Source organism: Dendrobates tinctorius, unplaced genomic scaffold (genome assembly GCF_039654945.1).
Source record: "Dendrobates tinctorius isolate UK_male_01 unplaced genomic scaffold, ASM3965494v1 ptg000063l, whole genome shotgun sequence".
Lineage (NCBI taxonomy): Eukaryota > Metazoa > Chordata > Amphibia > Anura > Dendrobatidae > Dendrobates > Dendrobates tinctorius.
This window is the reverse complement of record NW_027361731.1, coordinates 11,592,673-11,617,104: the sequence shown is the minus strand read 5'-3', so window position 1 is coordinate 11,617,104 and position 24,432 is coordinate 11,592,673. Positions and strand designations below refer to the sequence as shown.

Genomic DNA, 24,432 nt, shown 5'->3' with positions numbered 1-24,432 from the left:
GTGAGTTGGCCATCACCACTTCCTCAGGAAGAGAATTCCAGAGCCTCACTGCTCTTTCCGTGAAGAACCCTCTTCTATGCTGGTGCAGAAATTGTCTTTCCTCCAAACGAAAAGAATGCCCCCTTGTTCTTGTCACAGTCCTTGGTACAAACAGTTCATTGGAGAGATCTCTGTATTGCCCTCTGATATACTTGTACATATATATTAAGTCTCCCCTAAGTCTTCTCTTTTCTAGAGTAAATAGACCTAATTTCGATTACAATACCCAGAAAGGTTGTGAACCAACTCCATTTATCATTTTAGTAGCCCGCCTTTGAACCCTTTCAAGTTCAGTAATGTCTTTCTTGAGCACCGGCGTCCAAAATTGCACACAATTCTCCAAGTGTGGTCTGACGAGTGATTTGTACAGAGGGAGAATTATGTTTTCATCTCGTGTCCCCAGACCTCTTCTAATGCATCCCATGACCCTATTTTCTATGGTGGCAGCTGCCTGACACTGGGCACTCCAATGTATCTTCTTATTGACTAAGATGCCTAAGTCTTTTTCCATGTCTGATTTCCCCAGCAGTTTCCCATTTAGTAAGTAATTGTAGCATCTGTTTCTCCTTCCCATGTGCATAACCTTACACTTATCTGTGTTAAACCTCATTTGCCATTTTTCAGCCCAATTCTCCAATTTACTCAAATCTGTCTGTAGTTGCAAACTGTCCTCCTTTGTGTTAACTACCTTACATAGTTTTGTATCATCTGCAAATAGTGATATTTTACTGTGTAAGCCATCCACTAGATCATTAATAAATATATTACATAGTATGGGGCCCAATACAGAACCCTGTGGTACCCCACTAGTAACCCTGGCCCAATCTGAGTAACTAGTGGTGAAACCTCTCTGGTGTAATTAGCATATGGGTCTCGGTGATTTCACAATCTAAACTATCGTAAGGGCCAATATTTTCTGTCAGATGACTTTCAAGAAGAAATATTAGGCATTTAAAGAGAACTGTGAATAATAGTGCAGAGCGGAGATGTCTTAAAGTGAACCTGTCAACAGGATTGTGCTCAGTAACCTACAGACACTGTCAGGTCGGCGCCGTTATACTGATTACAATGATACCTGGTGATGAAATCCATCTTGTGGTTGTTGTTTAATCTGTATTTGTAGTTTTCAGTTAATGAGATTCTCGTTCTTTGGGGCGGGGCTGTGGGCGGGGCTTTATGTGATGCTTTGATTACATATGCATCTGTATTTGCTTATGACAGGTCACTGATCCCTCACTGACCTGCCCCCATTTTTACATAATTCATATAATAGCATTGATATTATTGCTTATAATGCCTATAATATTGTGGCTAATATGAGGCTTAGAAAAAAATTGCATCCAGAAAAATGTCACCAGCGATGGTGGTGCCTGCGCAGTAGCATCTAATGTGACAACCCAGAGTCTGGTTGTCACAGTGACATTACCTCCCTCTAAGAGGTGAAGTCATGCTTGGAGGCAGAAAAGGGACCCCCATGCCAGGCAGCATATATTTAATCACAATTTCCTGCTGCAGGTCAGAAAAGGGAGATGCCTTATAATTTCTGGCCAGCAGAGGAGGTTGCTGGGTCAGCTAGAAATCAGCTGAGGAAGTTGTCATGGAAACAAAACAGCTGTGAGGAGAAATGACAGTTTAAACGTGAGGACGTGAGGTAAAGAGATCTTTCTGGAAGATCCGGTCAGATAAAGACAGGCAGCTGATCTGTGAAGAGGGAAAGGACAAGAGCAGAGACTGAGAAACTCTGGGGAAGCTAAAATACTGCATGTAGCAGACCCCTGAGTGAAGCGCTAATAAAGAGAAAAGGGACATCAGAGTCCTAGGCTGACAGGTGCTGTACGCCCTGATAGCCGAATCTGAAAGTACAGGGAATTGTAAATTCCTGTGCACATTGATCACCTGTGGGCACGGCAGCAGATAAGGAGCCCAGGGCCGACGGTGAAGAGAACGGTACCCGTGGAATAGGCTCACGCTGACATCCATACAGGCTAGTGAAACCATCACGAATAGAGGGTCGCAGCATAGTTATATACAGCGGAGACCCACACACAAAGTGCAGAAAGTAAGGTCCTAAATCCCCACTTGGCAAGGTGGATCCCCTGAATGCCTCCAGGCGAGCCGGACTCATTCCATCACCTGTATGTGGTACTCCGGACTGCAACCTATTACCAGTTAAATGTAAAGAAACTGCACCTCTCTGTGTCTTTCTCTCATTTATCTGCACCCCAACGTTTACAGCCATTTTTACTATTTATTTAACATCTTTGCCCTGGGACTATTGCCCTACCTGTGGAGGGCTACAACATCATAGCTGCGCCCAACATCCATCCCAGAGAAGTAACACCGCAGCGCTAGTCACCTCTGACCAGAATACCACAGGTGGCGTCACGTATTTCACCATCTATAAAAATTATCTTTACTTTTACCACATAAATACCACACAACTTTCCCCTATTACATTTACTGGACGCCTCTGGGCCACGGACCGGGTCACCGCCGCCATGACACCGTCCCCCATTGAAGTCGACGGGCCCGGTAACGAGTACCCCCAGGCCCCGCGGGGCGCTCCACTATAAGTATCTATAAGTAAGAGATAGATGATACTGGACAGGTGCTGCCGGTGTCATTTTGCTGAATGTAATTTTTTTTTTCTAAGCCTCAACATTATAGGCATTATCAACAATAATATCTACACTATTATTTCATCACCAGGTATCATTGTGATCAGTATAACGGCGCCGACCTGACAGTGTCTGTAGGTTACTGTGCACAATCCTGCTGACAGGTTCACTTTACATTTACATCTTAGGCTTTTTTTTAGACTATCAGGGAATTACAGACTCACATAAGTGACGTAGGACAATCCCACCACAATCAAACTATCATACAGAATGAACAGGTAAAAAAAGACATATTTTTTATTCTATGTTACATCCCCAACAACATTGTATGTACGAGGGGAGAACTCCAACAGTAAACTGGAGTTGCACTTATTTATGGTGGACCATTGGAGCTACTATGGGTCCTGTCAAGATTAGAGAAAACAATATTGCTAATATTTTTTTCCAAGTGATTTTCTAACTTGTATATTCTACGTACGCTCTCATTTGGGTTTGCAGTTTACAGACCTGGGCAGGTAACGGTCAGCATCTTCTATTCCCAGGGGGTAGATGGATCCTCCAGGTTGTAAGTTCTATAGAAAAGGGCTTTCAATGCCCAAAGTCATTTGAACAGTTTTGGGAGGAGGAGAATGTTGTGGCCTAGAGGCAAAATGGTGATCACACGATTGTGATACGGCCGGACTACACCACCGACAAAGCAGCCACAGCCGGTGACTGAGAAGAATCTCAATGCAGGAATGAATGTGTCTCATGGATATATGTCTTTTTACATCAGTTAAGGAATTTGTTCCCCAGACCTTGTTGGGGCATCACAACACAGAACCAGACCCCAATCAGAGGAGAATAAAACATTCACACTCCTTATCTATGAACTGTTCCAATATTTATGGCCACAGCTGTTTATCACTCTCCCATAATGATAGCTGTGCTTCACGTCACTTGTCTTATCTATTGCATTATTTCTTTCTGTGCTGTGTTGTGTATAAATATGTGATTCTTCAGATTTTGTATTAGTCTATGCCTGATGAAGAGACCTGAGTAGTATCAAAAGCCTGCAATTTGTTACCATCTTTTCAGTTAGCCATTAAAAGGAATCAACCGCTGAGGGCTCTCAATTCTGAATATATTTGTATCTACAGGCTAACACGGTACAAAGACACATATCTTCCCTGGGAGAAGAATCTGTGACTTCTCTGCATTTAGTGGTTACTACTCACCTGGGTAGTCATATGTGGGAATCTCCTCTTTACACCGCTCATCACCCCTCACATATGTCTCTGTAGTATTAATATGGGTCAGATCTTCACCCTGAAACAAATATTGTAAAAGTCACAGACAGATGGAGAAGTCGCATCTATGATCAGCTCTAATCCTGCCATCTCCACCGCTCTCATTACACAAGTATAAAACATATAACACTGGTGGATAAAACAAGACTGAGCACAAGACCTTCACAGCCATCTACACATCATAGGGGAGATCTCATGACACCTTCTCTCCATCTACCTGATGATCCTGAGGAACATCAAGATCTTCTTGGTTACAGTCCTGTGGAAGAAGAAGACGGGGACATCTTTCTGGTGTTGTCCTCTTACTGGATAGATCTGGAGGAAACACATACAGGGACTGAATTCATTCTTTACATACAGATAATTATAGGCCGTGTGTATTTAGTCCTGTCTATTACCTGGTGATGTGAGGGGCTGGGGAACCTCCATCATGACGTCCTTGTACAGATCTTTGTGTTGTTCTAAATACTCCCACTCCTCCATGGGGAAATAGATGGCAACATCCTGACACCTTATAGGAACCTGACACATACAATGATACTGTCATCCCCCCGATCCCTCCGTAGTTTTACTGTAAAATGTCCCAGCATTCCCAGCAGTGTCACCTCTCCAGTCAGCAGCTCAATCATCTTGTAGATAAGTTCTAGGATCTTCTGGTCATTGATGTCCTCATGTATTAGGAGGTGAGGTGGAGGCCCCGTGATTGGGCTCAGGGGTCTTCCCCATCCCTCAGACACAGGGTCCTGACAGCGTTCACTAGAGGTCTTCTTCACTACTGTGTAATCCTGGTTATGGAGAGACACATTAATAAATCTCACTACAGACATTTCCAGAGTCCTCACCTCTCCAGTTCTGTCCATCTGTTATTCCCATAGATAAGAATGATGTAATGTGACGTCATCAGAATCTCTCACCTCTCCAGTAAGCCGGAAGAGGATCTCTAGGGTGAGGGGTAATATCCTCTCCGCCATCTTGTCTCTGTCCATATCCTTCTTTGATGGGTAAATCAGGAAAATTCTCTTATATAGAAAATCTTCACTGAGAGGATCCGATATTGTAGAGACCTGAATGAGAAGAAGATGAGCCGATGTAACATCATAAAAATCCTGTGTAATAATACAATTACTGGAGATAATAAGGGAAACATATCAGGAGATTTATTATTTTACAGTATTTAGTTTTCTTCTTTACATCTACTAATAAAACCTATATAGCGCTGGAGTCCTTGGTTCGAATCCCACCAAGGACAACATCTGCAAGGAGTTTGTATGTTCTCCCCTTATTTGCGTGGATTTCCTCTGGGTTCTCCGGTTTCCTCCCACATTCCAAAGACATACTGATAGGGAATTTAGATTGTGAGCCCCATCGGGGACAATGATGATAATGTGTGCAAACTGTAAAGTGCTGCGCAATATGTTAGCGCTATATAAAAATTAAAGATTATTATTATTATATTTTAGGCAACAGACAACAAGCAGTTTCCTCCTCGGAGTTGGCAGCTGAATATGTTTCTCATAGACTCATCTTCCATAACGCTAATTCTCGTCTCATTTAGGCTGGCTTCACATTTGCGAACGGAGGGCTGTGGACTTCCCTTGTGAAGCCCCGCCCCTGCCACGCCTTCTCCGGTCAGCTCCACCTACTTATGCATTCTTCTTGCGCACCCCATCTTTAACATTGGGTACACAGGCCGTGCCGCAGTATGCGGATGCCGCTGCATGCGTCGTTTTGACGGCGCGGCGACCTGCGTAGAACGCATCATGTTGGAATTTTATGCGGGGGCGGCTTCCGCATACTGCGGCACAGCCTGCGTACCCAATGTTAAAGATAGGTTACGCAGGCCGCATGAAGCCGCATGCATAAATAAGCAGAGCTGACCAGAGGAGGCGTGGCAGTGGGCGGGGTTTCACGAAGGAAGTGCACAGACCTCCCTCCGCAAATGTGAAACTAGCCTTACCGACACTGGAATCGGCATTAGCAATACTGCAGGAGATATTCATTACACGTGACAGGAGAAATAACTACTTCATGATGAGGACGACATCTTCATCTTCTACTACGGCTCTAGAAACATATTTGTCCAGAGTCCGTCACTGACTCCATCCCCACCGGCCGTCTATATGAAGGTTTCCCGTCTTCCCCGCACTGTAATCTTCTTTCACGTTAGATCTCAGCTCTGATTCACACACAGAAGTTTGAGGCTTTTATAAAAGATTTTTTGTTCCCACAAACACCAAGAACAGAAATTATCTGATCCCAAAGTCTCCATGTACAGTGATTTATGGGGTTAATTTTTGGCCTTAGACTTTCCTATATTACAAGAAAAACACCAGAAATAAAGCAGATATAAAAACGTTTCTAAAGAAAATTGGCTCCAAAAATTGTTGTAAAAAGAAAAAAGATGGAAAAAGCAGAAGACACATTTTATTTTTTCACGCAATAAACAATTGTTTTAAAAAAAATGAACCTTTTTGGGCCCCAGAACATAGATGTACACCGCAGGGATGGCACAGGTGCGGCTGCAATAACAATCCTGGCAGTTTAACCCCCTAACCTCAACTGTGGGTAAAATTCTGGAGGGTTTTCTAAGAGATGCTATACTGGAGTATCTGAAGAAGAATAACTTCATGACCCAAATTCAACATGGGTTTACCAGGGACCGTTCCTGTCAGACTAATCTGATAAGCTTTTATGAAGAGGTAAGTTCTGGACTGGACCAAAGAAATGCAGTGGGCGTGGTGTACATGGACTTTTCAAAAGCTTTTGATACGGTGCCACACAAAAGGTTGATACTTAAAATGAGAACAATGGGGATAGGGGAAAATATGTGTAAGTGGGTTAAGAGCTGGCTCAGGTATAGGAAACAAAGGGTGGTTTTTAATGGAGCACACTCGGACTGGGTCACGGTTAGCAGTGGGGTACCACAGGGGTCAGTATTGGGCCCGCTTCTTTTTAACATATTTATTAATGACCTTGTAGGGGGCATAGAGAGTAGAATTTCAATATTTGCAGATGACACTAATCTCTATGTAACATAGTTATCTAGAGCTCCACTTGCAGAACACATTACTTAGTTTTTTCCCCAACTTCTACACTACACCAGATGAAGAAAAAAAGGCAACATAGTGTCACTCTGCACAGTAACAGGACCTCCCCCATTTAAAACAGTATCCTCAAAAAAATAAAATAAATACACTACTGCAGTAATAGTATCCCTTAATTAGCCCCTATGGTAATAATATCCCCCATCCTGGCCCCCCGTGTGTCTCATTCCTGGCTCCAGCCATATGTTCTCTCATCCTGTTATGTTATGGAAATATATATGTATATGTATTTAATCTAGATCTCACTTGCCTGCTATAGGCTATATACTGCTATATACTCATATATACTGCACACAGATACATATTCACAGTTTGAACCTTATAACTAGTTGGTGGAAATAACCTGCTACCCAGTCATCTCATTGTCTTGTGACTTGAGAAATATCTAGCAGACATATGGAATGAGGAAGCAAGGCCAGATGGTCCAGCCGATATTGGAGACTTGCTGACGAGTGCAAGACTCCTGACAGTAAATCATGTGGTGTCTAAGTAACCCCAGGCACCAATATATGTTCATGTATTCAAACTGACCAATTAGATAAGAAGTAAAGCCTTTATGTTAATGAGTAACCACTCCTTTATACGAACTGATAAAAGACCATGAATATGAATAAAGTTTCCAGAGTTCTGCTGGAAGGTATTGCTGCTAACAGTGTGTGGCATCTTTCCTTCCTTGAGCGCTCAATAAGACTCTGTCTAATCAGGACAGGCCACAGTACACACAGGGGTAAATTCACCCAACCAAAAAATCCACATCAATTGACGCCCAACTCGAGGCCGTGGATGAAAACGCACGGGGATCCTGCTGACCGGAGGAGAAAAAGTGCGCACTTTTTCTTATGGCAGCATACAACTGACAGCGCATGTTTTCCTGCACGTGACGATTCTCACAGCTCCACATGTCTGAAGAAGGTCCATTATAGAGACCGAAACGTTATTGAATGTACATCATGTGGATTATTAAGCTGTGAAAAATAAAAAGGAACTTCTTTTTGCATTTGGGAGTGCCGGATTTTTTTCTTATATATGTGAATTCATTGCAGGTTTCCGCGAAGATCTGAAGCAGAAAGTGTTTTTTTTTTCTTTTGTATTGTAAACTTCCTATTTTGCCTGCAGGGGGTGCCCCTGATATATATATATATATATATATATATATATATATATATATATAATATTTTTTTATTTTTTTTTTCATATCGTTATATTTTGGACTCTGCTTTTCCCTATTTTATGTTTTATTTTGCATTTTTGGTAGAGGCTCTTGTTACTGCAGTGTTAGAAGTTTTGAGAAAGCTGAGTCTTTGGGCACTGACCCCCCCTCCCCTTACATTGTTCTCAGAAGATTTCACTGAGAGATGCAGGCAGGGAAAAAAAAAAAGAGGAAGTTGGGTGCCTGCATTCTACATTCTACATTAACCCTTTTATTGTTAGAAGTTGTACTGATTTTTATTTTCTTTTTGGAGTGTTTTTTCCAAGGTTTACCAACTTCTTGATTTGTACCTTTTATTTTTTTTCCTTTTCTTTTTTCCCCTTGGTTTTTTCCCTGAATTTATTGTGTTGTTTTTAAGTGGTTCTTTTAAAGTTTATATACTATATACTGTTTTATTTTATCAACTTTTTTGGTTTTAAAATCTTTTAAAAATCATTTTCCCTTTTTATTTCTTCTAGGTTTTCTCCACTTTTTTGTGACATTTTATCAGTTTTTAGGTTTTAGTTTCTAGTAATCACATTTTTCAGTTTTAAAACAGACATAGTACGTGTTTTTTTGCAAGAACAGTTTTTCTTTAAACTGTAGCATGGCATAATGTATTGAATGAAACGAAAAAAGGGAAGTAGCTAGTTGAGCTCAATTGCTGTCTGCATTTTGTTAAAGTGACAGAGGATTTAACAGCGCAGAAGGTGCTAGCAGATAGTGTGAACAAGAAAGGATTGTTTTTTTACGTGTAGAAAAAGTGTTTTCAGTGGCATACTAATCTGTGCCGTCTGAGAAGGACCACAGGTCTAAGAATGCCTTCCGTGATGGCAGATGGGGGGGCAGTCCGCCCCCCCATCTCCTCTCTCCTCACTCTTCCCTCCTCCCATCACTCTCTCCTCCCTCTATCTCCGCTATTCTCACAATCTCCTCCCCTCTCATCTATCTCTCCTCCTATCCCTTCTCCTCCTCCTCCTTTTCTCTATCCTATCTCTCCTCCCTCTCCATCTTCATCACCAATGCCCACCTCTCATCCCTCTCCTCCCCCCTCCTCCTCCTTGTCTTCACCATCTCCTCCCTTTTTGTCTCCTCCCCACTCTCCTCCACTATCTTTCACTTCTTCTCCTATTCCAAATCTTTCCTCCACCCTTCCCTCTCTTTCTTTTCCTCACCCATCTCTCAGTTCATCGTCACCAGCTGGCCCAGTGCCAGATCCAGACAATGAAGTGTCCCTAGTTCCACAGGGCACTCTCTCTAAAGAGACAGTTATAACACCGGGAGAAGAAAGTGAATCACTCCCCACACATGACAATGCAGGTGCCCTCCCGATACAACAGATAGCAGAAGGGAGGTGTGGGCCATCAGACACTGCACCTGCTGAGACTGAGGATCCTATGTGCCACACGGAGCTGCAGTCTCATGGGGAGATGTACACACCTGTGCCACACACAGAAAGACAATCACACAATGGCACAGTCCCTCCTCTGATGAAAATGAAGGAGGGACAAACATGCTACCTAGCACTAGGAGAAACTCACAGACACCAAGTAGGCAGGGGCAGATAGAGCCAGAACCCTTACACTATGTGCCTTTCACCCCTAGTCAGGTGTTCAGTATTCTAAGAAATCTGCCAGACCCAGTTATGGACCCCATGCCATTTTACCGAAGAATGCAGCAGAGTCAGCAGACATATGCTGCAACCTGGAGAGATCTCTGGTCCATAATGGAGATTAAAGCAGGTGAAACATTCTGGCCAATCATGAAGGAACACTTCAAGCTTCCATCAGAATTAGATGTGCATTCCTGGGAATCAGGATCAAAGCTAATTGAACAGCTTAGAGAGTGGGCCAACGCCAGACAAGCACTCAGCCTGCATAACATGAGCCAAGCCGAGACAGAGTCTGTAGACGAGTTTCATGGCAGAGTGAGGCAAGTATTCCAAATTTTAGGCTTCACTATTCATGATCAGGTACACGGACAAATGTTGGCACAGGCCTTTGTGCATGGACTAAGAGAACCAATCAAGAAACTACTGATAGTGGCCAGGCCTGAGTACAGGACAATAGCAGTAGATGTCCTGCTCGCAGTAGCCAGAAGAATTGAGTCCCTCCCAGGAGTACGGACAGGCCCTGACATGATGGCCACTGACGTGGAGGAGCAACTATCACACAGAGTTAGGAGAGCTGGCAAGTGTTTCAACTGTGGCAACTTTGGCCATTTCCGGAACCAGTGCACAGCACCCCGGCAACCCAGGTCATCCCGCAGAGGAATAGGCCAAGAAAGGAACACAGAAGACAATGAAGAACCCTGTCCATAGGACAGAGGCGAAACCGGGTCCGCCAGACGCCACGCCCCTGACAGGTGAAACCCCATCAACGGACCTAATACCTCAAATCACAGGGGGGCTGTCATATCATTCCTTGTGGACACTGGTGCAGTCAGAAGTGAAAATCCTCGACCTCACCAGTCTATCAGAACACCGTGTGTCTTATATGGGGATTGCAGGTCAAGACAGACGTTCCCCAGCTTGCAAGCCCCTGAGCATGTGGACACAGCCAGGATACTCTATCCTGTTTCAGTTTATGGTGGAAATCTGCCCACCCCACCTGATGAACGCAGACCTACTGCAGGAACTGAAGGTGACTAAAGTTTCCCATGAAGATGTGACCTTGACCTCCTCTCCACCCCAGGCCCAGAAAGAATCAATCATGCTGGTGGCCCTACAAGAGCCTCACTCGAACAACCAGTGCAAGCCTACCCAAGGAGGTGCTGGACATAGCACCCAGAAGCCTATGGCCCAAGGGAGACTTCAAGACTTCAAGTTGCGCAAGTGCGGGTGTCACTCAAGTCTGGAACCCCGGACGCTAAGAAGGCCCAGCATCCGCTGCTCATCACCCAGTGCCAAACTGCCTCTGACCAACTGGAGGTCTAAGTGGAACTGCTGTTTAAAAAACGGCCTAAGAACTTTGGCATGGGCCAGGAAAACTCTCAGCCCAGAGGGACCACACCAGGTTCGTGAAATGGCTGCACTGCTTCCGGCTCCAGCGCCAGAGGATCATCTAGGACAAAGATGGAGAAGGTCATGCTACTGGCCAGGCTTAAAACAGACCCACGGAGGAAAACCAGAGGCCTCTAGACTACCTCTCAGCCGGCCTGGATCCAGTTGCAAGGGGGGGCCCTCCTGCATTAAAACAATACCCGCAGCACACGCCCTCCTGACAAGGCTGCTCTCCACCACTCTTCAGTGCTCTCAGCCATTACCTGTCTCTACTCCCACTCCCAAGGGGGGATGCGGATACGGGCCCTCAGATGAAAAATCTGCAAGATACCGTAGATGGCTCCAGTTTTGCAGATGATGAAGGAAGGTTCCACACGGGATGTGCAGCGACCAGCAATCAAGACATTCTATGGTCCAGATGGTTGTCAGCCCAAGAGCCCAAGAAGCGGAGCTAATAGAGCTGATGAAAGACCTGCCAGATTGCGAAGAACAAAAACTTCCAGGTACCCGCATGACATGGCACCTGACTTCGGACCCATCTGGGCTGCAAGAAACTTCATCACAGCAAGCGGATCGACCGTGAAGGACCATGGAGCCATCAGAGACCTGCTGGACGCCCTTCAACTACTAAAAGTGGTGGCAGTGTTGAAGGTCAAGGCACACGGAAAACTGAACACAGTAGAGACACGGGGCATCAACTTGGCAGACGTGGCAGCCAAAAAACAGCCGGAGGAAGACAAAATGGAAAATGGGAGAGGTCGCAGAGCCAGACAGCTACTACATGACGACTGAAGACGAGAAAACCTGGCAAACAGAAGTCAATGGGAAAACCGTTGAAGATGCCATCTCTGAATTGGACAGAAGTGCTGCCTCCTCCTCCACCAGCCAACAAGCTGAATCTCTTCCAGGATGAAGACTCTGACGTGGATATGAATTCTGAGGCAGAAGAATGGTGCCCACCTTTACCAGAAAGGACGTATTTGATGGAGAACATTCCAGAAGATTGTCCTCCACCACCCTCTCGTGGGGAAGCTTCTTCTCCAGCACAGTCCTACGATTGGCAGTCCACGGCAACACTCCCCGAGACGAGCTGCATGAGTCCGAAGGCATCCCAAGGCTACGACAGTTTTGACCTTTCCCCCTCATTCCCGGAGAATACCGGCTGGATCTGTACCAATGCAAAGAGTCCCAAGTCCTCCTCTGACACAGTCTAACCCGAGTCTTCATACAGAGGGAGGCGCGGACATAGACGAAACCTCAGCTAAAATCCCACAATCAGCTTAGAGAATGTCAATTACCACAACCTAGTCACTAAACCTGACAAAATGACTTCCTGAAACCTGTACAAGAAGTAACAGGATCAGACTCGGAAGGAGGAGAAGGAAAGCTGGATGCTCAAGGGCAAAAGCACTGGGCTCTAAGAAGCCGTCTACCTCAAACCGTCTACCTCAAAACGTCTACCTCAAGACAGACCCAGTCTATCTCAAAGTGTGTACCCTACGGTGGTTCAATAGGCACATGGCCCTCACATAGAATTGAAGACACAGGTGAATGACCTGATTGGACTCAACTCACACCTCAACAGCAAAGATTCCCAGCAGCTGTTTGGCCTCCGACAAAATTCAACATCGGACAAGCGGGAAAAGTTCCCCCACATCGTCTGGCCTGAAGACTTCCCAGTAAGGAACCGGTTGGCGAAGACTACCGCAAAGAAGCTACTCTCAAAAATAGTGTGCAGATATGGGGGTTCCAGAAGCAATAGCATGTGATCAGGGACCCACATACACAGCAAACCTGACACAAGAGATCTGATCAGCAGTAGGGTCAGACTTAGGCCTACACACTTCCCACCATCCCGCATCATAGACTAGGTGGGACACTTAAGAGCAGCATGCTAAAAAATTTGCCCAAGAGACAGACAAACCCTGGCATTAGACACTCCCATAGGCTCAGAAAAAGCTGTCACCAATATGAAACTTTATTTGGGTCAAAAACCCAGTTTAGGGGTATTCTTTACTTAGCAGTTGACTATGCAATATGATAATTTGTCTGCATGTGTAATTGAATTTATCAAGAATCTTGCTAATGTCCATTCTCGAGTTTTCTCCTTCATTGCCAGGTCCAGTTTCGGTGCCTGGTATGCACGCCCTGAAGTCAGGATAGTGTTGAGTGTTGGTGGGAAAAGTCCATAAAAAGAAGCACTCGATCCCAGATCCGATGGCCCTTCTCCAAGTGCTGACGCCACCGACCTGGAGGGAAAACCCCACCTGGATCCACGCATCGCATTGCAGGAAAAGGCCTTCATACCAGAAGATACACCTGAGCTGGAATGATGCTGTGGATGACCTCCCTGACTGAATAAATTACCTACCTGACAGAGAATACAGATGCACTGACTGCATAGACTGCTAACTAAGAGACTTTGATTACATTGCACCACACCCCCTTTAGGGACAGATCTTCTGACCGCCCATTTGCAAAAAGTCTGTACAGAGGAGGATGTATGCACTAGGCATATGTCAGTTCACTGGCAGCACAAAAGAGTTGCAGCGCTTTGGGCCAGGAGCAGGATTTTAGGGCAAGTGATATCTAAGGGGGGATTGTTATGGAAATATATATGTATATGTATTTAATCTAGATCTCACTTGCCTGCTATAGGCTATATACTGCTATATACTCATATATACTTATGTACTCTTATATATTCTTATATGCACACAGATACATATTCACAGTTTGAACCTTATAACTAGTTGGTGGAAATAACCTGCTACCCAGTCATCTCATTGTCTTGTGACTTGAGAAATATCTAGCAGACATAGGGAATGAGGAAGCAAGGCCAGATGGTCCAGCCGATATTGGAGACTTGCTGATGAGTGCAAGACTCCGGACAGTAAATCATGTGGTGTCTAAGTAACCCCAGGTCGGACACCAATATATGTTCATGTATTCAAACTGACCAATTAGATAAGAAGTAAAGCCTTTATGTTAATGAGTAACCACTCCTTTATACGAACTGATAAAAGACCATGAATATGAATAAAGTTTCCAGAGTTCTGCTGGAAGGTATTGCTGCTAACAGTGTGTGGCGTCTTTCCTTCCTTGAGCGCTCAATAAGACTCTGTCTAATCAGGACAGGCCACAGTACACACAGGGGTAAATTCACCCAACCAAAAAATCCACATCACCCTCACGAGTATCAATTCTGCCCCATATGATCTCCCGATCCTGCCCCTTCTGTCTACATTGTATCCATCCTGCTCCATGATCCTGCACCATGCTTCTCCCATTCTGCCCCCTCCTGTGTCTCACATTTTGCCCCTCCTGTGTTTCACTGTCACATTCTGCCCCCTCCTGTGTTTCACTGTCACATTTTCCTCGTTTCTCACATTCTGCCCCCATGTCCATTCTGCCCTAGTGTCTCACATTCTGCCCCATGTCCATAATGCCCCTGTGTCTCATTCTGCCCCCCGTGTCTCACATTCTGCCCCCGTCTCTCACATTCTGCCCCATGTCCATTCTGCCTCCGTGTCTCACATTCCCTGCCCCCATGTCTCACATTCTGCCCCAGCCTCCATGTCCATTCTGCCCCCGTGTCTCACATTCTGCCCCAGCCCCCATGTCCATTCTGCCCCCGGGTTGCCGGCGCCCCTTTCAATAAAAAACAAAAAAAACAAAACACGTTCTCCTTACCTGGCCACACTCCTGCAGCGAAGCTCCCTCCACGCAGCTGAAGCGCGCACTCGGCGGCGAACGACAGCGACACCAGATGCCGGCGACATGTGCGCTGCAGCTGACGTCAGCTGCCAGCCTCCGATTGGCTGGCAGCTGTTAACTAACAGATGGAGAAGTCACATCTATGATGAGCTCTAATCCTGCCATCTCCATCACTCTCATTACACAAGTATAAAACATATAATACTGGTGGATAAAACAAGACTGAGCACAAGACCTTCACAGCCGTCTACACATCATAGTGGAGATCTCCTGACACCTTCTCTCCATCTACCTGATGATCCTGAGGAACATTGGGATTTCCTTGTTTACAGTCCTGTGGAAGAAGAGGATGGGGACATCTCTCTGGTGTTGTCTTCTTACTGAATAAATCTGGAGGAAACACATACAGGGACTGAATTCATTCTTTACATACAGATAATTATAGGCCTTGTGTATTTAGTCCTGTCTATTACCTGGTGATGTGAGGGGCTGGGGAACCTCTATCATGACGTCCTTGTACAGATCTTTGTGTCGTTCTAAATACTCCCACTCCTCCATGGAGAAATAGACAGCGACATCCTGACACCTTATAGGAACCTGACACATACAATGATACCGTCATCCCCCCGATCCCTTCATAGTGTTACTGTATAATGTCCCAGCATTCCCAGCAGTGTCACCTCTCCAGTCAGCAGCTCAATCATCTTGTAGATGAGTTCTAGGATCTTCTGGTCATTGATGTCCTCATGGATCAGGGGGTGAGGTGGAGGCCCCATGATTGGGCTCAGGGGTCTTCCCCATCCCTCAGACACAGGGTCCTGACAGCGCTCACTAGAGGTCTTCTTCACTACTGTGTAATCCTGGTTATGGAAAGGCACATTAATAAATCTCACTACAGACATCTCCAGAGTCCTCACCTCTCCAGTTCTGTCCATCTGTTATTCCCATAGACAAGAATGATGTAATGTGACGTCATCAGAATCTCTCACCTCTCCAGTAAGCCAGAAGAGGATCTCTAGGGTGAGGTGTAATATCCTCTCTGCCATCTAAATCAGGAAAATTCTCTTATGTAGAAGATCTTCACTGAGAGGATCCGATATTGTAGAGATCTGAATGAGAAGAAGATGAGCCGATGTAACATCATAAAAATCCTGTGTAATAATACAATTACTGGAGATAATAAGGGAAACATATCAGGAGATTTATTATTTTACAGTATTTAGTTTTCTTCTTTACATCTACTAATAAAACCTATATAGCGCTGGAGTCCTGGGTTCGAATCCCACCAAGGACAACATCTGCAAGGAGTTTGTATGTTCTCCCCGTATTTGCGTGGATTTCCTCTGGGTTCTCCGGTTTCCTCCCACATTCCAAAGACATACTGATAGGGAATTTAGATTGTGAGCCCCATCGGGGACAGTGATGATAATGTGTGCAAACTGTAAAGTGCTGCGGAATATGTTAGCGCTATATAAAAATTAAAGATTATTATTATTATATTTTAGGCCACAGACAACAAGCAGTTTCTCCCTCGGAGTCGGCAGCTGAATACGTTTCTCATAGACTCATCTTCCATAACGCTAATTCTCGTCTCATTTCGGCTGGTTTCACATTTGCGGACGGAGGACTGCAGACTTTCCTCGTGAAGCCCCACCCCCTGCCGCGCCTCCTCCGGTCAGCTCCACCTATTTCTGCATGCGGCCTGCGTACCCTATCTTTAACATTGGGTACACAGGCTGTGCCGCAGTATGCGGATGCCGCCGCATGCGTCTTTTTGACGCCGCAGCAACCTGCATAGAACGCATCATGTTGGAATTTTATGCGGGGCGGCTTCCACATACTGCAGCACGGCCTGCGTACCCAATGCTAAAGATACGGTACGCAGGCCGCATGAAGCCGCATGCAGAAATAAGCGGAGCTGACCGGAGGAGACGTGGCAGGGGGCGGAGCTTCACGAAGGAAGTCCGCAGCCCTCCATTTGCAAATGTGAAACCAGCCTTACAGACACTGGAATCGGCATTAGCAATACTGCAGGAGATATTCATTACACGTGACAGGAGAAATAACTCCTTCATGATGAGGACGACATCTTCATCTTCTACTATGGCTCTTGAAACATATTTGTCCAGAGTCGGTCACTGACTCCATCCCCACCGGCCGTCTATATGAAGGTTTCCCGTCTTCCCCGCACTGTAATCTTCTATCACGATAGATCTCAGCTCTGAGTCACACACAGAAGTTTGAGGCTTTTATAAAAGATTTTTTTATTTTCTGAAACACCGCAGACAGAAATGATCTGATCCCAAAGTCTCCATGTACAACGATTTATGGGGTTTATTTCTGGCCTTAGACTTTCCTATATTACAAGAAAAACACCAGAAATAAAGCAGATATAATAATGTTTCTAAAGAAAATTGGCTCCAACAATTCTTGTAAAAAGAAAAAAACATGGAAAAAGCAGAAGACACATTTTATTTTTTCACGCAATAAACAATTGTTTAAATTTTTTTTAACCCTTTTGGGCCCCAGAACATAGATGTACACCGCAGGGACGGCACAGGTGTGGCTGCAATAAAAATCCTGGCAGTTTAACCCCTTAACCTCAACTGTAGGTAAAATCTTGGAGGGTTTTCTAAGAGATGCTATACTGGAGTATCTGAAGAAGACTAACCTCATGGCCCAAATTCAACATGGGTTTACGAGGGACAGTTCCTGTCAGACTAATCTGATAAGCTTTTATGAAGAGGTAAGTTCTGGACTGGACCAAAGAAATGCAGTGGACGTGGTGTACATGGACTTTTCAAAAGCTTTTGATACGGTGCCACACCAAAGGTTGATACGTAAAATGAGAACAATGGGGATAGGGGAAAATATGTGTAAGTGCGTTAAGAGCTGGCTCAGGTATAGGAAACAAAGGATGGTTTTTAATGGAGCACACTCGGACTGGGTAGCGGTTCGCAGTGAGGTACCACAGGGGTCAGTATTGGGCCTGCTTCTTTTTAACATTTATTAATGACCTTGTAGGGGGCATAGAGAGTAGAATTTCAATATTTGCAGATGACACTAAACTCTGCAGGGTAATCAATACAGAGGAGGACAATTTTATATTACAGGAGGATTTATGTAAACTAGAAGCTTGGGCTGATAAATGGCAAATGAGCTTTAATGGGGATAAATGCAAGGTCATGCACTTGGGTAGAACAAACAAGATGTATAATTATGTGCTTAATTGTAAAACACTGGGCAAAACTGTCACTGAAAGAGACCTGGGTGTATGGATGGACGACAAACTCACATTTAGTGTCCGATGTCAAGCAGCTGCTGCAGGCAAATAAACGATGTGATGCATTAAAAGAGACATGGATGCTCATGAGCAGAACATAATTTTACCTCTATATACTGTATATACTCGTGTATAAGCCGACCCATGCATAAGCCGACCCCCTTAATTTTGCCACAAAAAACTGGGAAAACTTATTGACTCGAGTATAAGCCTAGAGTGGAAAATGCAGCAGCTACTGGTAAATTTCAAAAATAAAAATAGATACAAATAAAAGTAAAATTAATTGAGACGTCAGTAGGTTAAATGTTTTTGAATAGCCATATTGAATCAGGAGCCCCATATAATGCTCCATACAGTTCATGATGGCCCCATAAGATGCTCCATACAAAATACACCCCATATAATGCTGCACAAAGGTTAATAATGGCCCCATAAGATGCTCCATAGAACAATATGCCCTGGCCCCATAAGATGTTCCATAGATTATGCCCCATATGCTGCCCCATAAAATGTTCCATAGAATAGGCCCCATAAGATGCTCCATAGATTATGCCCCATATGCTGCCCCCATAAGATGCTCTATTGAATATGCCCCCATATGCTGCCCCCATAAGATGCTTCATTGCATATGCCCTCATATGCTGCCCCATAAGATGCTCCATTGCTCCATTGAATATGCCTCCATATGCTGCCCCATAAGATGCTCCATTGAATATACCCCAATATGCTGCCCCCATAAGATGCTCCATTGAATATGCCCGCATATGCTACCCCCATAAGATGCCCCATAGATTATGCCACCATATATTGCTGCTGCCGCTACTGCAGGTATTAAAAAAAAAAAAGGACATACTCCCCTCTTGTCCCAGGGGGCCAGGTGCCGGTGTGCTGAGCAGGCGGGGACACGGTAGCGCTATGGGGGACAGGTATCACAGCTGGCTCAGGACCTGGCACCTGAGATATTCACCTGTCCCGGTTCCAACGCTGCATGCCGCTGTCTGCCCATTGGGTCCCTCTGCAGTGACATTCAGCAGAGGGCGCACACTGACTAAGTCATCGCGTCCTCTGCTGCCTGAACATCACTGACAGACGGACCCGGCGGATAGCCAGCGGCAAGCAGCATTGGAACCGGGACAGGTGAATATTGTCAGGATCCTGTCAGCGCCGGCGTGCAGCCTCCGCTGAGCAGGGACTCACCCGCACTGTAGGGGGGCCCGGGGTCAGGTACAGCCAGAAAGTACAGATACACAGGACCTGTGGACGCTGAAGTTTAGCAAGCAGTCACAGGACCTACGGTCTTGTGACTGCAAGGGGGATGGGCTTAGCATCCTGCTTTCAGAGATGGCAGGACACTATACAGAAATACTCAGAGTCAGGCAAAACGGAGGTCATACACAGAGATATCAGTAAAGTACCAGGGATGAGACAGAACGGATAGTCAGGGCCAAGCAGAAGTCAAAACCAAACAGACATAGAAGGTACCAAGCAAAATCCAAAGCAATATCCAGAGAACAGACCGAGTCGTACACAGAGAATCAAGCAACCAGAACACAGCACAAACACAGTCAGGGGTCACCACACAATGCCATGGGTTAAAGTATAAGGCTAAGTGCACAAGTTGCAGAAAATTTCTGCTCAAAAACCTGAATCCCTTCCCAGAAACTGCACCTATTTTTCAGCGGCGGTTTTTGGGCGTTTTTTGATGCGTTTTTTTCCTCAGCGGTTTCAAAACGCATGGAAGAAGCCAAAACCACGGAAAAATCCGCAAAATTAATGAGCATGCTGCTTTTTTAAAAAACGCATCAATGAGCACAAAAAGTGCAAAATGCATAGAAATGACTGGGAAGCTTATTTTTAGTGGTTTTATAGTGGTTTTATAGTGAAAACCGCAGTAAAAACCGCTAAAAAAACGCTGTATGTGAGCCTAACTGACCGGGATGGGAGCGTCTTGAGGCTATAAGAAGCCTCTCCCAGAACCAGGGAGAGGCTACAATCATAGCCCCAGGTGTGCAGGTAAGCCTGCACTGGGATCACAACCTTTAACCCCAGGAATGCCAGTCATCAGCACTGGTTCCAGACATTAACCCCACGTGTGCGAGTCAAACCCACACTGAGATCATGACAGTACCCCCCTCTCAACGGGGGGCCTCTGGACCCCCAGGCTTGCCCGGGTACTTAGCATGGAAAGCCCGCACCAGGCGATCAGCAAGCATCAACCGGGCCGGTACCCAGGACCTGTCTTCCGGTCCATACCCCTTCCAATGAACCAAGTACTGTACCGACCACCGTACCAACCTGGAATCTACGATATGACCAACCTCGTACTCCACCTGCCCCTCGACCAAAACAGGAGGAGCAGCGGACTCGGAGTCTCCCCGGACTGCTTCAAAAGGTTTCAGTAGAGATTTGTGGAAGACGTTAGGGATCTTGAAAGAGGGTGGAAGGCACAGCGTATACGCCACTGGATTGATTTTTTTCCACAATCTTGTATGGGCCAATGAATTTGGGCCCCAACTTGGCTGAAGGAACCTTCAACTTAATGTTTCGCGTGGAGAGCCAAACCTTGTCTTCAACCTGAAACGTGGGCCATGGTGTTTGTTTCCTGTCCACAAAAAACTTATACCTGCCCTGAGACCTAGATATACTCCACTGAACTTCTGCCCATGTATTCTGTAATCGCTGAACAGAGCCCTCAGCCCTGGGACACCCTGAGTCCAGATGAGAAAACTCACCAAAATGAGGACTGAACCCATAATTGATCAAAAAAGGAGTCATATGGATTGACTCACCCGACTATTGAAGGCAAATTCAGCCAATGGCAGTGCATCGCACCAGTCATTCTGTCTAGCAGAGGTTAGACACCTGAGGATCTGTTCCAGGGACTGGTTAGTGCGCTCCGTCTGACCATTGCTCTCAGGTCCCTCTAAACTTTCATCTCAAACAAGGGGAAGACTGATCAGAGATGCAGCCAAGAGGCCCATGATCACTCTGGATAAACTGCAGAAATCTACAGCTGAGGTGGGACAGTCTGTCCATAGGACAACAATCAGTCATACACTGCACAAATCTAGCCTTTATGGAAGAGTGGCAAGAAGAAAGCCATTTCTCAAAGATATCCATAAAAAGTGTTGTTTAAAGTTTGCAACAAGCCACCTGGGAGACACACCAAAGATGTGGAAGAAGGTGCTCTGGTCAGATGAAACCAAAATCGAACTTTTTGGCAACAATGCCAAATTATATGTTTAATAATAATAATAATACATTTTATTTCTACAGCGCCGACATATTCCGCAGCACTTTACATTTCAGAGGGGACTTGTACAGACAATAGACATTACAGCATAACAATAATGACGTAGATCATAACAGATACCAAGAGGAATGAGGGTCCTGCTTGCAAGCTTACAGTCTATGAGGAAAGAGGTAGACACGAAAGGTGGGTGGTAACAGTTGCCCTAATTGTATGGACCAGCCATAATGTTAAGTGTGCAACAGTACAGACACAGGGGGCTTATAGATGCATAAGGCATGTGGGAACATGATGCGGGGAACCTGGTTATGGTAAAACTTTTGGCTGTGCCACACAGGGATAGATTAGCTTAATATGTTGAGGCGGTAGGCCAATCTGAATAAATGCGTTTTCAGGGCACGCTTAATATTGTGGGGATTGGGAATTAATCGTATGGACTTGGGAAGTGCATTCCAAAGAATTGGCGCAGCACGAGTATAGTCTTGGAGACGGGAGTGGGAGGTTCTGATTATTGAGGATGCTAACCTCAGGTCATCAGCAGAACAGAGGGCACGGGTAGGGTGGTAGACTGAGACGAGGGAGGAGATGTAGGGTGGTGCTGAGCTGTGGAGTGCTTTGTGGGTGAGGGTAATAAGTTTGTACTGGATTCTGGAGTGGATGGGTAGCCAGTGTAATGACTTGCACAAGGTAGAGGCGTCGCGCAGCATTCAAGACAGATTGGAGGGGGGAGGGTTTGGTAAGACCGATTAGAAGAGAGTTACAATAGTCGAGACGAGAATGAATAAGAGAAACAGTAAGAGTTTTTGCGGCGTCAAAAGTAAGAAAAGGTCGAATTCTAGAAATGTTTTTGAGGTGCAGATAACAAGAGCGAGCCAGTGATCGTATGTGGGGGGCAAAGGAAAGCTCGGAGTCAAGTATGACCCCAAGACAGAGGGCATGTTGCTGGGGAGTAATAGTGGAACCACACACGGAAATGGCAATGTCGGGTATAGGTACATTAGTAGAGGGAGGAAACACAAGGAGTTCAGTCTTTGACAGGTTCAGTTTCAGATATAGTGAGGACATGATATTAGACACAGTGTTTTGACAATCGCTGGTGCTTTTCTAGAAAGGCAGGCGTGATGTCAGGAGAAGAAGCATATAATTGGGTGTCGTCAGCATAGAGATGGTACTGGAAACCAAATCTACTGATTGTTTGACCAATAGGTGCAGTGTACAAAGAGAAGAGGAGGGGGCCTAGGACTGATCCTTGACGAACCCCAGCAGTAAGGGGTAGATGAGAGGAGGAGGAACCAGCAAAAGACACAGTAAAGGAGCGGTCAGAGTGATAGGAGGAGAACCAGGAGAGAACGGCGTCCTTGAGGCCAATGGAACGGAGCATAGTGAGGAGGAGCTGATGATCCACAGTGTTGAATGCTGCAGAGAGATTCAAGAGAATTAGCATGGAGTAATGACCATTTGATTTAGCTGTTAGTAGATCATTAGAGACTTTAGTGAGGGCAGTTTCAATAGAGTGTAAAGAGCGGAAACCGGATTGGAGAGGGTCGAGAAGAGAGTTATCAAAGAGATAGCGGATAAGACGGGAGTGGACCAGGTGTTCCAGGAGTTTAGAGATGAAGAGAAGATTAGAGACAAGTCTATAGTTAGCGGCACAGTTTTGGTCAAGGGATGTTTTTTTAAGTAGTGGATGTATGATGGCATGCTTAAATGAGGGAAAGATACCAGAAGAGAGAGAGAGGTTAAATATTTTAGTTAGGTGAGGGGTGACAGCAGGGGAAAGAGACTGGAGTAGATGTGACGGAAATGGGTCACTGGTGCAAGTGGTTGGGCGAGAAGATGCAAGGAGCCTACTTACTTCTTCTTCTGTGACTGGTTCAAAATCAGAGAGTGAGCTAGATGCAGTGGGGGAGGGAGGACAGTGCATGGTATGAGGTGATTGGGAGATAATTTCCTGTCGAGACTGGTCAATTTTTTCTTTTAAGTAATTGGCCAGATCGTCAGCTCGAAGCTCCGTGTTTGGGGCCTGTACTCTTGGGTTGAGTAGAAAATGAAAAGAGTCAAAGAGACGTTTCGGGTTATTGGACAGTGAGGTGATGAGGGTGTTGAAATAGGTTTGTTTGGAGAGGTGAAGGGCAGTGTTGTATGTTCGAAGCATAAACTTATAATGGATGAAATCTTCGTGTAGACTGGATTTTCTCCACAGACGTTCGGCGCACCTGGAGCACCGCTGCAGGAAACATGTTTGCAAGGTGTGCCAGGGTTGTCGCCATCTGTGTTGTGTTGTTCTATGTATAGAAGGTGCAAATTCATCCAGGGCACTTTGAAGTTTGGCGTAAAGGCAACGCAGCTCATCACCATGAACACACCATTCCCACTGTCAAACATGGTGGTGGCAGCATCATGGTTTGGGCCTGCTTTTCTTCAGCAGGGACAGGAAAGATAGTTAAAATTGATGGGAAGATTGATGGAGACAAATACAGGATCAATCATGAAGAAAAGCTGTTGGAGCCTGCAAAAGACCTGAGACTGAGACAGAGATTTGTCTTCCAACAAGACAATGATCCCAAACATAAAGCAAAATCTACAATGGAATGGTTCACAAGTAAACGTATCCAGGTGTTAGATGGCCAAGTCAAAGTCCAGACCTGAATCCTATCGAGAATCTGTGGAAAGAGCTGAAAACTGCTGTTCACAAACGATCTCCATCAAACCTCACTGAGCTCGAGCTGTTTGCCAAGGAAGAATGGGCAAGAATTTCAGCCTCTCGATGTACAAAACTGATAGCGACATACCCCAAGCGACTTGCAGCTGTAATCGAAGCTAAAGGTGGAGCAACAAAGTATTAAGTTAAAGGGGCTGAATAATATTGCACGTCCCACTTTTCAGTTTTTGAATTTTCACAAAAATTTAAAATAACCAATAAATTTCGTTCAACTTCACAA

The 24,432-nt window shown here is 45.2% G+C and overlaps 1 protein-coding gene across 3 annotated transcripts in view; it reads right to left on the bottom strand.

Moving 5' to 3' along the window:
- LOC141094202 (uncharacterized) overlaps positions 1-24,432 on the bottom strand; it is a 42,665-nt gene that overhangs the window by 11,283 nt on the left and 6,950 nt on the right. Inside the window, exons 2-10 of one of the 3 annotated variants that reach the window (XM_073579979.1) lie at positions 15,947-16,066; positions 15,638-15,817; positions 15,431-15,554; positions 15,250-15,347; positions 4,861-5,010; positions 4,552-4,731; positions 4,345-4,468; positions 4,164-4,261; positions 3,875-3,965 (exon numbers count right to left, since the gene is read on the bottom strand). In XM_073579979.1, coding sequence (XP_073436080.1) covers positions 3,875-3,965; positions 4,164-4,261; positions 4,345-4,468; positions 4,552-4,731; positions 4,861-5,010; positions 15,250-15,347; positions 15,431-15,554; positions 15,638-15,817; positions 15,947-16,003 — 1,102 coding nt within the window. In that variant the 5' untranslated portion in view covers positions 16,004-16,066. The remainder of the gene's footprint in view (positions 1-3,874; positions 3,966-4,163; positions 4,262-4,344; positions 4,469-4,551; positions 4,732-4,860; positions 5,011-15,249; positions 15,348-15,430; positions 15,555-15,637; positions 15,818-15,946; positions 16,067-24,432) is intronic. The other 2 variants (XM_073579980.1, XM_073579981.1) reach the window with 2 other exon arrangements.